This window comes from Crotalus tigris, unplaced genomic scaffold (genome assembly GCF_016545835.1).
Source record: "Crotalus tigris isolate CLP2741 ecotype Arizona unplaced genomic scaffold, ASM1654583v1 scf7180000017591.2836849, whole genome shotgun sequence".
NCBI classification, from domain to species: Eukaryota; Metazoa; Chordata; class Lepidosauria; order Squamata; family Viperidae; genus Crotalus; species Crotalus tigris.
This window is the reverse complement of record NW_024096497.1, coordinates 2,450,722-2,466,286: the sequence shown is the minus strand read 5'-3', so window position 1 is coordinate 2,466,286 and position 15,565 is coordinate 2,450,722. Positions and strand designations below refer to the sequence as shown.

At 33.8% G+C, this 15,565-nt stretch overlaps 1 protein-coding gene across 2 annotated transcripts; it reads left to right on the top strand.

Moving 5' to 3' along the window:
* Window positions 1-127: 127 nt before the first annotated feature.
* On the top strand, window positions 128-14,859 carry UBE2G2 (ubiquitin conjugating enzyme E2 G2). 2 transcript variants are annotated; one of them, XM_039364308.1, is made up of 6 exons: window positions 128-282; window positions 2,810-2,845; window positions 2,922-2,967; window positions 9,130-9,248; window positions 12,511-12,651; window positions 14,197-14,859. In XM_039364308.1, the coding sequence occupies exons 1-6, from the start codon at window positions 240-242 to the stop codon at window positions 14,307-14,309; spliced, it is 498 nt and encodes a 165-aa protein (XP_039220242.1). In that variant the 5' UTR covers window positions 128-239; the 3' UTR covers window positions 14,310-14,859. The 2 variants fall into 2 exon arrangements, with proteins under 2 accessions (XP_039220242.1, XP_039220252.1); XM_039364318.1 differs by lacking the exon at window positions 2,810-2,845 and having other exon boundaries at window positions 147-282.
* Window positions 14,860-15,565: the final 706 nt, after the last annotated feature.

Sequence of the window (15,565 nt, the reverse complement as noted above, 5' to 3'; positions counted from 1 at the left end):
GGTCTCATTTCCGGCTTTTGCTCGTAGCAGCAAAGTATGTCAGCTGCTTTGGATCACTCTACACGTTTTGTAGCTCTACATGTTGATTGCGAAGGGAGGGCGAATAGATGTCGGTTGTGATTGGTCTCATTTTCTTTATGGTGAAAGCCGCCCGGAAGTAGCGCATCGGACAAGCTAGGGAGAAAACCAAAACGGCCAAGTTAGAAGGGCGACTGGGCTTTGTTGAGGCTACTTGAGCCATGGCGGGCACGGCGCTCAAGCGCTTAATGGCGGAATACAAGCGTGAGTAGTTAGGCTTTGTGTTGCCTGTGTGCGAAAACAGAGAGATCGGGATGGATTGACTGCCTTTCGGGTGACGCCGGCTGTTTTTCTAGCCCGGTCATGCGTTGATTATTTCTGGGCCTGTGGTAATGTCCTTACGACAATTTTGCCTGGCACGGCGGAGAAAGGGGATCGAGGGTTGCGCGTCTTACTGTCGACAAGGAGGCCGCTATGGGAGAGGAGAAGGCGGGCTTGACTGGCATGGGCTGTCGCTCCTCTTTCAGATACCCTACCCCCACCCCCTTGCTTTAAATTGCCAAGTCAAATTTTAAACTACAGTAATGTTTTTCAAACTTGACAATTTTAAGATGTGTAGACTTCAGCTCTCACAATTCCCAGCCCGCCTGTTGCCAAGTATGAAAAATATTGAACTGGAAACAAAATAAAAGGCAGATGGAGAATTCAGCCGGAAAAAGCCTGTGAGTCTGGTTCTCAGCCCAGAAATTCTATTTCATGATCTCATTTCTGGGGCTATTTAATACCAGAGGACAATATCCTTCTGCCACTCGTCTGAATGATGGAATAAATGTCATTAGGTCAGAGTCACTTGATGCTTTTGTGTGATGCTTTTAGATATCAGGAATGCCTACATGAGGGAAAGTAGCATGATAGAAGTTAAGTATGTTTACCTTCTTTAAAGGTAATTCTTTCTGCATTCAAACATTTGAAAACTAGACAACCTATGATTTATTAGATCGTCTGGAAATTTCAGCTTCACAGCAGTAATGAATCTTAGATTTTTTAAATACATTCTTTAAGTTAATGGATTTGAGGTACCTTGATTAAAAAATTTATTATGGCATAATGCACAGGAGCAGGAGCTACTTCCAACTACCTGTTAACTTTCCCAGTAACTTTGTTTGTGGGAAGCTGGCAGCTTGTTGGAAATTGTAATCATGTGAATGCAGATCATGGCAGTGCAGTGGTGCAGCAAGGGCCAAAACAAACTATCTGAAAATCTTTAAAATATCAGTTATGGGAATCATAGGTCCCTGATTTTGGATACCTTCCATAAGTTTACCCATTGGAGGTACATTGAATCAAAAAATTTTGTCCCATGACATACTGTTTCACCCAATTGAAGGTTACAAACAGAAATACAAGAGAGTTTCAGCAGTATATAGATGGCTGTTTTCTTTTTCATAAGGAAACAAATATGGAATTGTCTGGATTAATGCAGTTCTTGAACCACTTTGCAATGTTTTCTTATTGAGAGTGTAACCTGGTTGTGGCTATTGAATTGCCTCTGCATAGGACAGCTTGAAATAGTAAACCAGAAAATGTAAAAGAAAGTAGTATTTCATATAATTCAACAGAGTATTCCCATATTAACTAATCCTCAGAGTGTCAAGTATGGTGATTGAACCAGCAATGTTACCTGATTCTGATTTGAAGCAAAGTGGTGAAGCTTATGTTTTGATTAAAGAACAGACTGGCCTAAAGTCAGTCTTTTCTATCTTTTCACTAGTCTGATTCTGGAGAATTTGTGTCAGTCACCATGTGTTCTAACTGCATGACATATACACAACCTCTGTACTAAAACAATAACTGTAATAGGAAACATTGTTTTATTGTTTCAATCTCTTCTTAAATAAACTAGAGCTAGGTAAATAAACTAGAGATAACTTCCAGATGTTTAACTAACTTATGGCAGCATAAACACTTGTGAAGTATAATGGGAAGTTTAGTCCAAAAATAATATCTGGAGAACTCTGAGGTAAATGGTAGAATGAAAATGATGAATAAAATGAACTCTGTATATTGTAACCTAGTTCAGTCTTGCCTTAAAATGTGATTAAATATAAGGACTTCATGAATGACAGTCATGTATTCTATCAGTTAACTATTAGTCCATATATACAAAGGCCATGATTACTCAATATTTAAAAAAATCATAATTATATGGTCTTTTGATTTGATGTTGCATCTTTTCCACTAGGGAGAGCAATAGCTCCTCTTTTCACCATGGTTGGTGTCTCTCTCCTTTTCACCTACCTTTCTACTTTATTTTTTTTCCTAGAAAATTATTGAAGATCTAAAGTTTTGGATGAAGATGAGACCTTTGTTGTTAAAGATTTCACAGGAAATAACAAATCTAATAATTCTCAGCAATATGTATGATAGAACAAAATTAATAGAAAGGTGCTGTATACTAAAAAAAGTTGTTTTTTAACATAGATAACTTCAAAGAGAAAAAGCAAAAAGCTTTTTCAGAATTTTCCAAACTACACTGCCACTGTAACTGTGCAGTCACGTGCATAATGGAGATAGATTTAGTTTGTGCTCATTGCAGCCTCTCTTGCAAATGTATTTGGGAATATCCTCTTAAAATGTAGCCATTTATACTGTTCATTTTATTGTAAATTTTATTGATTTTCCTTTATTTGACCACTATTACTAGACAAAAATTATCAAGATAATATACATCTCTTGTTCTGAAAAGTAAGAAGTACAAATAAATACTTAAAATGTTTATTCTTAATTATAGAGTTGACTTTGAATCCTCCTGAAGGCATTGTAGCAGGTATGACATTCTATTTAAAGTATATCTGAATCTTGAAATTAGAAATCCTATATTAACATAATATTTTTTTAAATAGGGCCCATGAATGAAGAAAATTTCTTTGAGTGGGAAGCTTTGATAATGTAAGTTATTTGAATATTGTACATTTAAATTATGGATGGATTTCCACTGCTGAACATCATAAATAAAAAAAGACTTTGTGAATGTTCTAATAATCAGAATGTCAAATTTTAGAATTTTTTTGAAACAGTTCAAACTTTGTTTATCTGTCCACATAAGTTACTATTATGCTTGCAAGTTGATAGAATTCTATAATGCACTAATTTTTGTCTCAATGACAAGATTTTGTAAGCCACCCGTAGTAGGTGGCCCTAACAAATATAAGTAAATAAATAATAAAAGGTATAATTTGCTGATCAAGTAGGTTTCATTTTATTTGCTCATAAATGTTTGTATTGGTCTTTTCTGCAATGTCTGAAAGAACCTTCAATGTTTATAGTAATAGTATTATAGTAGTTTATATAGCAGAGGAACCCAAGATGTATTGTAGATGTGAAAATGCCAGTTTATCTTCCTGGACAAATTTACAGTGTGGAAGGAGAATGTTATTGAAGTCTTCTCTTTTACCTAATACAATCATTGCAAAATGCAATTTGAATACAAAAAGATAAATTTACTTAGCAAATTTCTAATGCAATGGTTTTTAGTTTCTTATATTTTATATCCCACCAGTTAGTTTACTCAGTTTATTGTTAGTAAAATAATAATGCCATGAATGACTTCTGGTGTTCCTTGCTACAGCTGCCATCAGGAATTAGCTGAGAGGGAGCACTCTTTGAATATGGATCTGCTCTTTCAGGGATATGGTATAGCCCCATCCAAAACAGATTCTGTCCATTTTCCTTTTGATCAACAGTACTGATATTTTTTCTGCATTTAATTTCAGCTCTTTCTTTTGTATATATGCTATTATTGAACTTAGACAATGTTTAAGGGTACCAACTGCTTTCTTAGAATTGGTTGGTGAGGAGCAGCAAAATAGGTATCATTAGCAAAGTGATGAAACAGTACTTCAAAGCTTCAGAGAAGCTTCTCCTGTTGTTTAATGTAGATGTTGATGAGCAGAATAGATAACATTGAATCTTTGACCATAGAGTAGGTCAGTGCTGTTTTACTGACTCAGACTTGCCAGATCCACTGCAAATAATGTAACTAAAACCTAGCCTTGCTAAATGTTTCAGAAAAAATATAATAAATTATAGATTTGATCTAGGAGGAATGACATTTCACACACAGACCCTGTTTAGTTTTGACTAGGACTCTCACAGTCTATCTGGGAAAAGTGAATATCTTCCCATCTTCAACTTTCTGAAAGAGGTGGTATATAGGAGAGAGACCTCCTGGACATTTGCTCTTCAATAATAACATTGTCAAACAAATTGTAAACATCAGAAAGATTTGCAATCACAAATTTTCTCTTTGGAAATTTATTTTTCCCTTGGCATTTGACTGTTTTCTTGACCTTTTGTATTTGTGAGGCTTTAAAATTACACAAATGCAATATATTATAGAAATACTAAAATAAATTAAAGATCATCATTAAGTAACTGACCTGCACATTCAGATCAAATCAAATCTCTATTATGATCAAAGGCCAACATAAAGAGAATGGGTACAGTCAATTTAAAGGCAGTGTTTTTCAACCTTAGTGACTTTAAGATGGGTAGACTTCAACTGCCAGAATTCCCAGCATGATAGCTAGCAACCTTAGCAATTTTAAGATGGGTGGACTTTAACTGCCAGAATTCTCTAGGCAGCATGGGGGTTAGCAACCTCAGCAATTTTAAGATGGGTGGACTTCAATTCTGGCTGAAGAATTCTGAGAATTGAAGTCCACCCATATTAAAATTGCCAAGGTTGAAAAAAACTGGCATAGACAATACATCAGACTCTGAAAATATTCATAATTATAAAGCTAAAAATATATAACAGAAAATATACATAAAAAGTTCTTCACACAGTTCATGTTTTATTATAATTTTATGTTTACAGCATTAAATAGAAATATAACCATATAACTGTTGCATAAAAATTATAGTTTTAAAAAACCAAAACTATTGTACAAATAGTCCTTGACTTATGACTACAACTGGGCCCAAAATTTCCATTGCTATACAAGGTAGTTGTTAAATGAGTTACACTCCATTTTATGACTTTTTTGCCACAGTTGTTAAGTGAATCACTGCAGTTGTAAAGCAAATCATACGGTCATTAAGCAAATATGGCTTTCCCCTTTGAATTTGCTTGTTGGAAGCTGGCTAGGAAGGTTACTAATAGTAATCACATAACTCTGGACAGTGCAACTATCATAAATACATACCAGTTGCCAAGTGCCTGAATTTCGATCTTGTGACCATGTGCCATTGTAACTTCAAATGTTCACTAAACGAATATTTGCAAGTTGAAGACTATCTGTAATAACCTTTGTTGAAATGATTTCCAAAATATGAGTGATTTTTTTCTTGCAGAGTTGCTGTTGATCATTTGCTTAATAATTCTTCCATAGCTAATAAACTCTGCTTGTTTAAAGCATTTAAAATCTCACACAAGTGTCTAAAGCAGCGTTTCTCAACGTTTGTGTGACGGCGACCCCTGTCACACGGACGCGCCACGCATGCGCGCCGCCCCCTGAGGGGGGAAAATGGCGGATTGCATTGTTTGGCGACCCCCGTAAAATGGTCGTTCGACCCCAAATGGGGTTGCGACCCATAGGTTGAGAACCGCTGGTCTAAAGCATGCAAATATTCATCTTTCTTCCAACAAAACAATTTGTCTATTAAATTAGATTATGATTGTAAATATGCAAATAAATGTATTAAATTATATGCAGGCTAATATGTTTATTTCTTATCAGAATATCTTAGATTTGGAATTGATAATTTTTAAAATAATAAGTACAACTTTAATCCAATATCTCCAAAAGTTATCTAGATATGTAATTATATGTTTTAGTTTATATGATATGTGAGTTTGTTTCAACTTGGAATTCCCCTTTGTGCATTAGGAAGTGGAAGGGAGTGGGATATAATGAAAACAGAAGAAATAAGCTTTCTATGAACATAAAACACTGATTATCTCATTAACTGACTTCATGTTTGCCTATTTAAGCATATCATTGCACGAACGAACGTTCTCCGCCTTTTTATTTTCTTTAGCAATATTTTAACATTGTATAATGCAAGTTGTAGTTGGATGTTTTGTGTATATTACAGGATACATGCATATCTGATGATTGTATAAAACTAATATTCTGAGTTGTTCCATTTTATCTCTTCTTCTTTAAGATGAAATTATTGACTTATAGTGAAAATTCTTGCAATTCATTTTTTTTACATTAAAAATAATTTATTGTTAAACTATAGTTATTGACTTCCAGGATATGAGGAACACCCCTCCTAAAGATATGGGAACAAACTGCAGAGAGTTGGTCCAAAAACAACCTCAAAATTTAATAAGCATTTACAATATACATGTTAAATATAAAAATGATATAAGATAATAGTTATTGAAATTATCAATATTTCTACCACATAAATTCAGTTTTAAGCAAGATCTACTTGAATGAATGCTGTAATAAGATTGTATCAAATGTTAGTTCCATTTTCAAGTGATGAAATCTCAGTGTATGAAATAATTGCAAACTACAGCTTCAATTGAGGTCAGTTTTTTTTTCCCTACTTTGCTTTTGTGTGTTGGGCTAACTAGAATACAACACTGGAAAGTAGAAAATCACAAATTGCTTAGTGTGCAGAAGCCTATATTCCATGCCTGGCTGCAATGTAATACCCTTTGTAAGAGAGTATACCCAAATGAGTATAGTTGGGCTTTGTTTTGAACAAATATATATTCTTTGATATCATTGCAAGGCCTAGTAGTTGATATAGTTGAGAAGATAGGAGTTGGAGTTCTTATTGGATTGGGATACACTGGGAGAGAATTAAAATTAGAATTAGAAAATTAGAATTACAAAGATTCAAAGTTGTTTATGTAAATAACATTCAAGTTATATGCTGTACTTTAATATACAGTATATTTGTATAATGTCTTAAGAAATATGTAGATGTATTAGTGGGAAATATGATTTAAATTGGCCTTTTTCCTGCTAATTTGAATAATATAAAGTATTGGGGCAGATTAATCATATCTGGATATGCTGTTGGAGACACGCACAGAAAAAATATGGTGAGAATAAAAGATTTAGGGTAGGAAAATGGAATAGTATTGAACCACTAAGTGTATCTCTTTTGGTTTAGCATTTGCCAAATCTGAAGCACACGTTTAAATAAAATACATATAACATAAATTATAAAAAAAGATAGCAAATCTCTGCTCTCTACTGATCATCCTGCATTTCATTATCAGTTAATAATGAAGTGTATCACTAGGTTCTCAAAGAAAAATTTGAACTTGGGAATAGGGCTTAATAATTATGTAGGATGAACATAATATATTGGACACAGGGTAGCAATGAATGTAAAGCCAAGTGAAATAAACGAAGCTTTGTTGAAATAAACCTTAAAAGGAGAACATGACAGATCTGTAAGTGAAATTAGAGAAATGCAAAAAGAACAGGAAAAAATGATGAAGTATAACATAAGAGCTATAGTGATATTTTTCACATAGTAATCTAGTTCTCTACAGATAAAATGGTTAAAGAAACCTGTGTGGATGCTGTACGTGTTCAGAAGCTTTCCCATTAATGATTTTAGTTTCTACAACAAACTTACATGTTTCTAGTGTGTATTACTTAAACAGAGTTATTTAAAAGCTAGGCGTGCATTTTGGATGCATTTCTTAAGCCAGGACAGCCTGCATTTCCTAATTATGAATATTGAAATTGCTTTTATTATTTGACTTGATGGGTTAAATTTTATTACATGCATTTTTTTATAAGGCCATTACTGAAGTTATCTTATAAGCCTTGGTTATTTAAAATCTTTTAAATTGCAGCTTTTGACACCTTTGTCCATGATGAATAAACTGTGTTCAAAGCAGCACTTTCAGTACTTGCTAATAATATTTCTTGACGTGCAGGTACTAAAATCTGGAACATGCCTTAGAGACAGATTGAATATAATTAAATAAACACACCCTAGCAATTATGTAGTGTTGTGACCTTCCTTATAACTTAAATGTACAAACTTTGATTTCTCAGCCCTTCAGCTTTTTTTGTTTTAGGGTAGGAGTAATGGATGTGAGAAAGTTTAGCCTAAACTCCTTTAGGCTTCTTTCCTAAAATAAAATAATCTGATGAAATTGGTATAGATTTACTATAGGGACTGTTCATTGCAGAACTGTTGTGCTATGATTATTAACTGATAATGAAATGCAGGATGATCAGTAGAGAGCAGAGACTTGCTATCTTTTTTTATAATTTATGTTATATGTATTTTATTTAAACATGTGCTTCAGATTTGGCAAATGCTAAACCAAAAGAGATAGAATTCAGTAAAAGTTCAAATCTACAGTAAGCCTTCCAAAGTTGTCTTAATGTTTCAGAATTTCATTAGAACATTATGTAATCTTAATTAAAATAATTAACAATATAGAGGTGGTTCCAGCTAAGAAACCTATGAAATTTTATACCATTAGCCCTAGCTATATTTGAATAAGAGAACTCTTATACGTTAGAGAAGCTGCATTGATTTAAATGGTGCATATTCTCTTTGGATAATTGACACTGTCACTAGTTAGGAAAAACACTTTTCTAATTATTAGATAGCCAGTTTTATTTTTTAAGAAATAAAAGTAAAAAATTATGGTAGTTATACAGCCATAGGCAAGTTAGGGGACTTTTCTCATTTGCATCTAACTGTAACACAAATATATGTTACATATTTAGGATCTAATGTTCTTATCCCCAAGCACTGTTTCACACTCAGAATGATTCCTTTCAAGGATGAAATACTGGTAAGTTGGAAGAACATTATACTTCTGCTAAAGTTTGAATGAGATGTTTTACAGCTAGAATATTTTGACATTGAAACAATTTGTATGCCCTAGTACATATCTTCTTTCTCAGTTAGTGAAACAGTACAGTAGGTATTCCTTAATGGTTTTTCTTATTTCAAGTTGGAAATGAATTTCTCTATTACAGTTACATAAAAACAAATGTTAAATGTAATACATAATAAAACTTTGAAATGCTACAGATTGTACATAATTCATTTGTGTGTGGCTAATTTAATGTTTGTTTGTTTGTTTGTTTGTTTTTGTGCTTCTAGGGGTCCAGAAGACACGTGCTTTGAGTATGGAGTTTTTCCTGCTATTCTGAGTTTTCCTCTTGATTATCCTTTAAGTCCTCCAAAGATGAGGTTCACATGTGAAATGTTTCATCCCAACAGTAAGTTTTGCCAGTAGATGATCCACTGTGTTTTCATATCAGTAAGCAACCCTGTTAAGTCTAGGTAGTCTAGTATTATTCATTTAGCCTCCCTCCTCTCCCCCCCCCCAAATTATGGCAATCTGAATCCTTTTTTTAAATGAGAGATGAGCTTTTTCAACAACAATTATGATGTAGACTTTAAGTTATTTACTATTTTTTAGGATGTTGCTTAACTGTTTTGCTCACATTTAATTGATAAGTAATTTTGCACTTGTACATTCATTTTTGTTACAAATTAAATAGATTTTTAATCTTAGTGATTGCATCTGTCCAACAGTTCATAATGTTTTTCTCTTTGATGAGCAACATAGAGATGTGAAATGAAGTCTATGTAACAGCTGGCTGTACTTCAGGATACTTTTTCCAAACCCAGATGTAATTCCACAAGTGAAGTAAGCTGAAGAAAAAAGTGTAAAAGTAGTGAATATATTACATATTTATCAGAGAGTGACTTTGCTCTAATTTTAAGGAACTAGGCTAGAAACCAAGAAACCATGAGTTCTAGTCTTGCCTTAGGCATGAAAACCAGCTGGGAGAAATACAGTCTCTGTGTGTTTAAGAGTGTTGACACCTAAAAGGGTGGCACTCTCCTGAAAGAGCAGGATCATGAGTTGCATCTAATGACCATTGTTGGATAGGTAGGCCGAAGTTGAGGCCAAGATCCTTTGCTGATTCATCAGTGATAGATCAACCCAGAGCAGGATAATCTTTCCATTATAGGTTCTGCACATCACTTGTGGATTATCTGTGCAACTACTTAAAAATGAGAAATCCTTTTTAAGTAGTTAAAAATTATAAAAATCATTATAATTATATGCCACCTGTCTTGTGGTCACTAAACTGGTTACCAATAAGGTTCTGGGTACAATTCAAAGTGTTGACTTGTCACCAAAGGTCATACAAAATGGATTTCTCTGCATAGAAACATCTACTCTACTTGTGCAGGGTACAGATGTTGCCAGCATAGTCTCTTAGACAGGCAAGCTGAAGTGAGCATGGTCATGTAAGCGATGTTTCTTAATTGTAGTCCTCTATTAAGAATAATCTCTCTGGAAGATTATTCACATTGTTAGGTTTCTGCAAGATATTAATGGCAAACTGTTCCAGAGAGCCATGGAACTGAACACCTACCATTGCACATACCACAGTAGACCATATTTTTGCTTTTATAATCAGCTTGCTGATGGCTGGACTCGGGTGGTTTCATCGGCGCTGGCTGCCATTGGCGTCTTCCGCCCTGCGCGCCCTCCTCGCCCTCCCCCCACCTGTCTATGTCGAGCCTGGAGGGCTTGACAGTAAACCCATAATTTGTTTATACTAATAAACAATATACTAATACAATAAACAGTAATATCAGTTTTTAATAATAACGTCCTAACATCATAGTAACTATTGAACACAACTTCATCATTGTATATGTGTGTGTATGTATGTAGTTGTTTGTAGCACTGCACTCATCTATACAAAGAGCTCTGATGTTCCTGGGATGTTTTGAAACACTCTTCTAGTTTAGGAGTCTCCACCTTAAGTGCTCCTATCACCACTAGGTTCACTTTGGCCTTTACTTTCCACATCCTCTCTAGTTCCTCTTTTAGGCCCTGGTATTGGATGGATGGATGGATGGATGGATGGATGGATGGATGGAGAGAGAGAGATGTTCTTAGAAAATATATTGGAACTTTATAATGTGGTATCTTTGCCTGCTGTGCCTCCATAGGAAAAAAATAGTGATCTTTCAAGTTTTGTTTTCCTTTCTCTGAAGTTTGGTTGTAGCATTTAGCTTTAGAAATGTGTTGTAAGCCAGCTAGAGTTATGCTATATTAGTGGCCATATATATATTTTAAATAAATAATTACAAGGGAAGCATCCAGCTTTATTTTATTATTTTATTTTATTTTTGTCTATGCCTTCTTTTATCTTAAAAAAGGGAGTAAACATATCAACTTAAGTATAGCAATTAACAGTTTGTAGTTACATAATAGTATAACATTTAAATAATATTAATTTTGAAACCTGGAAAATATGTTTTTTCCCAGACTTCAGTAATATCATTACTAATATTTATTTACTGTTTGGTCTACCCTCATTTTATTCAGTGCCACAATCAAACAGTACCAAAGAAAAATACTGGAGTAATGATTAGAATTAGTAGAAAGTGTCCTTAGAGTCACTAGTACCCTAGCTGAACTTGACTGAAGGGGGACTTTATTGTTAATATTCAAAATATGAATAAGAAAGATCCAATACTTTCAATTGGAGTTTCCACTGAGATTTAGTTTTACAATACGAACTCTTAATTCTTAAATTTAGCTAACAATGTATTTCAAAATATATTTTGAATTAGGGGATACTATTTTGTGAATGTTACTAAAAACAAAGACAATAAAGAATATAAACATTAGAAGAATATTAGATATTAAGAATTGTTCTATCCCATTTATAAATTCCCAGATGTAATTTATTTTAAGTAAAATCATTTGCAGAATGAACTCAGCTTCTAATGATTTTAGTCAGTTTTCTTGGGAGCAGTATAAAAGTATCATCACCTTCTTCCAGCGTGTTTTTAACACTTCATTCTAGCCTACAGCCATGGTATTCCTTGGTATTTTCTGATTCAGATACCATATGCACCAGGCCTGACCCTGTTTAATTTTCAAGCCCAGACTAGATCAGCAAATTGCTATTTATTGAAGCTAACCTATTTTAAATACAACCATAATTTTGCAAAGCCAATTCTACACTTATTAACTCATAAAGACAGAGCTTCCCTCTTTTTTGTTGATATCTTGCTATTTTATGATGAAACTGGTATTTGCCCCAGTACATATTCCCTGTCTTGCATTCTTCTTTACTTCTTTTATCTGTCAACTTTATTAATCCTATAAATAGCTACTTAGCTATAAATTACTATAATGCCATTCTCTGACAAAAATGAAAATATATAGGAAAGCTATAGTGATGTTTAAGTTTCAGCATTAACTGCAGCCTAGAGAAAACTAGATTAGAATTGAAAGAGTATATAATTGCTGTCAGACTTCTCAACGAATGATGTGTTAGATGAGATAGTTTCCATCCTTTATAGTAACTCTTTTTTTATTAATATATTCTCAATTCTGTTAACAATTTTTGCACTAATTTTAAGAATTATTGCACTAATTTTAAGAATCATTATTGCACTAATTTTAAGAATTCTTCCCATTTTATTGTCTGATCTTCTCAGTTTATCCAGATGGGAGAGTTTGCATTTCCATTCTTCATGCTCCTGGAGATGATCCAATGGGCTATGAGAGCAGTGCAGAACGATGGAGTCCTGTGCAAAGTGTGGAGAAGATCCTCTTGTCAGTGGTTAGCATGCTAGCAGGTATAAGAAAGGGTAGCATTCATAGAGACAACAGGGTAGATAATTTGAAAAACACAAATCGCTAGACTTTTCTAGAACATTTTATGTCCCAAGTTGTTTAATCTAGATTAATGGTTATACAGTTGGTCTCAGTAGTGACCTATGTAATGCTAAGGACTATGAAGAATTAATTTGAAGTCTTTTTGCTAAGCTGCTAGAAGGCCAAGTTTAAAGGGCCATTCTTGAAAGTTAAAGAAATAATTAAGACATTTTTTATTTTAGATATTTGGTTCTAGCTTATAATGCAAAGTGACACAAAATTAATAGAAACATTTGAGTTTATTATTTTCATAATACTTTTCATTAAAAATACAAATATAGATTTAAATATTAAAAATACAATTGATTAAAGGAATTAAAATGAATAATGGAGACAGATTCTAAAATCAAATATCTAGGTGAATAGGTAATGAGGCTTATCTAATTGCTTATTTTACACAATTCGTACGACTATGGAAAAGACTCGTATTAGAGCCTAGTTAAGTGAACATGGGCAAGCTGTGGTACAGTCAATAGGACATTCTTTCTGAGCAAAAAAACTTGAGTAGTCCTATATGAAAATAGTATCATTACTGAGCTGTTTTGGAGCCTTCTAAATTAACAAAAACTTATTGAAAATCACTCAATAGCCTGTTATAGACTTTAATATTGAATTTACCATTGCATGTTATATTATTGTGGCAAAGATATAACTATCTAGGGGAGTTTATAATTGTGATGTTAGCCAAGGTAATGAGTACCCCTGGCTACTAAGTCTTCCTACCAGCAATATGGCTGATTCTATGCAGACCCATCCAGAATAGTTGGAATTCTATAGTAACAGACTCTTGGTTTCAACAGGATTCAACTCCAGCTTCTTTGTCCTTATTCACAATACCTCAAGAAGATCCTATGTTCTTTTTTCCAAATCTTTTCCTAGTAGTATGGATTTTTTTCATTCCTTACACATACATTTCTTCATGGATACTAATATTTCAGTTCCTTAATATTCTGTTTGTTTATGATGTGAGTAGGAGAAATATTTAAAATCCAAGATCTTTCCATTCCCATATTCTTTGTGTACAATCAGAACTTATAAGTACATAAAGTGCTTTGATTTAAAAGAAGTGTCAAGGTATTTTCAGCAAACTACAGTCTGAAGTTTCCTTTTACTTCTTACATGTGGGTGTAGGAAGATAGATGTAAATGGATGAAATCAAATATCAAGACCACTTTACTTGTAATGCCAAGCCACAGTATGGCATGGGGCCTGAATCAAAACTTAAAAGAGCTTTATGTAGTTATTAAGAAAGAAGAGTCTGATGACTTGTATTTGTTGTAATTGATTGGAGTTATTGTACTCCATTCTTTTGGAACAATGCATGAAATGAAATAAAATTTTGGAATTCTTGAACTTATATACGTTTTACTTATAGTGTGTGTGGTTCTTTTAATGAAAAACACTGTAAATAAGCTGATGTTATTACTGTTTTTTTCCCTATTGATCAGCCTTTTTTCTCACTTTAGAACCAAATGATGAAAGTGGAGCCAATGTGGATGCTTCTAAAATGTGGCGAGAAGACAGAGAACAGTTCAACAAAATAGCCAAACAAATTGTCCAGAAATCACTTGGTCTTTAAAAAAAATACCAAACAAAACAAAACATCTGAAATTCTTGACAGTCTTACTGTTGAACATTTTATAGAGAGAAAGTGATAGTAGAACTCTGAGCTGGTACCAAAAGACAAATCTTGCAAAACTGTTCATTAAATTTTGTTCCTCCCTGTATATAAGCATGCACCAACATTTTTACACTTTGGAAGAAAAATCTTTCTCAATTTAAGACATATCAATAGATGGGATGCAAATACAGTACTGTAGAGCTGTAATCATTTTCTATTAGTAAAAACTTCTTAAAACTTAAAACTTCTCTGCAGTTATACCTATAATAATGACCATATTATCTTTCATTACAGTATCATTCACCTGTGTAAGTAGTAGGATTGAGATGATCTATGAATATCTTACTGCTCAGAAAAGTAGTGAAATATTGTTAATGGAAATTATTTGTTGCCAATGAGAATTATCCTTTTAAGGATTTTTATTTACATAACCTCATTTAATAAAAAAAGAATGTTGACCATCAAAATGTTACACAATAAAGTGAACTATCTTTGTCCTGGGGAAGAAGTGGTCAGTGTAATCTTACTTCCTGTTATAGCATTCTGTTTGCCTAATTTAATAACATTTTTTGTGATTGGGCTTGAAGATATTCAAAAGGAATATATGACATCGTATTTGGGTCAATCACCAGGACCAGAGGTCTACTCTTTCAAGCTTTTGGATTCATGCTGGACCTCATCTTCAAGGAATTTCTCTACTGGAATATGTGCTTTGATCTGTTCTGTGACTCGTGTTTATGTAGTGCCTTCCTATTAGCTGATTGGTGTGTTGATGACTGGCAATTGGCTGTTTCCTTGGGCTGCCAAGTCCTTGGCTCCTAAGTATTTGATAGGCTGATGGTAATTCAGCATTCCTGTTAATTGACAAGGGGCCTGTTTCCCAGGCTTCAATCATTTCCCTGGCTATCTTTGCACTTGCGTGTCCAATAATCTTAGTTGCTGCGAAATTAAATGCGTGTCCTTGTTCATTGCAATGACACTACCAATGACTTCGGATCTCCTGGTCTGACCACTCATTTGTGTTCTTGCAATCTGGATGATTAGCTTCCTCCCTGTTTGTCCTACATAGTCACAGGGGCAATCCATTCAAGGGATCTGATAGATTACATTGGAAGTATCTCCCACTCCAAGCGATCTTTGCAGTGCATAATTTGTCCTCGTATGGTAGTCTCTGGGCAATGTGTGATGCCCACTTGCAGATCTCGGGAGCTGCA

Excerpts from the sequence above, each read along its gene's own strand:
- UBE2G2 (XM_039364308.1), top strand. The coding sequence starts at position 240 with ATGGCGGGCACGGCGCTCAAGCGCTTAATGGCGGAATACAAGC. Across the intron at positions 283-2,809 it reads CTTAATGGCGGAATACAAGC|AGTTGACTTTGAATCCTCCT; the intron begins GTGAGTAGTTAG and ends TCTTAATTATAG. Across the intron at positions 2,846-2,921 it reads TCCTGAAGGCATTGTAGCAG|GGCCCATGAATGAAGAAAAT; the intron begins GTATGACATTCT and ends TTTTTTAAATAG.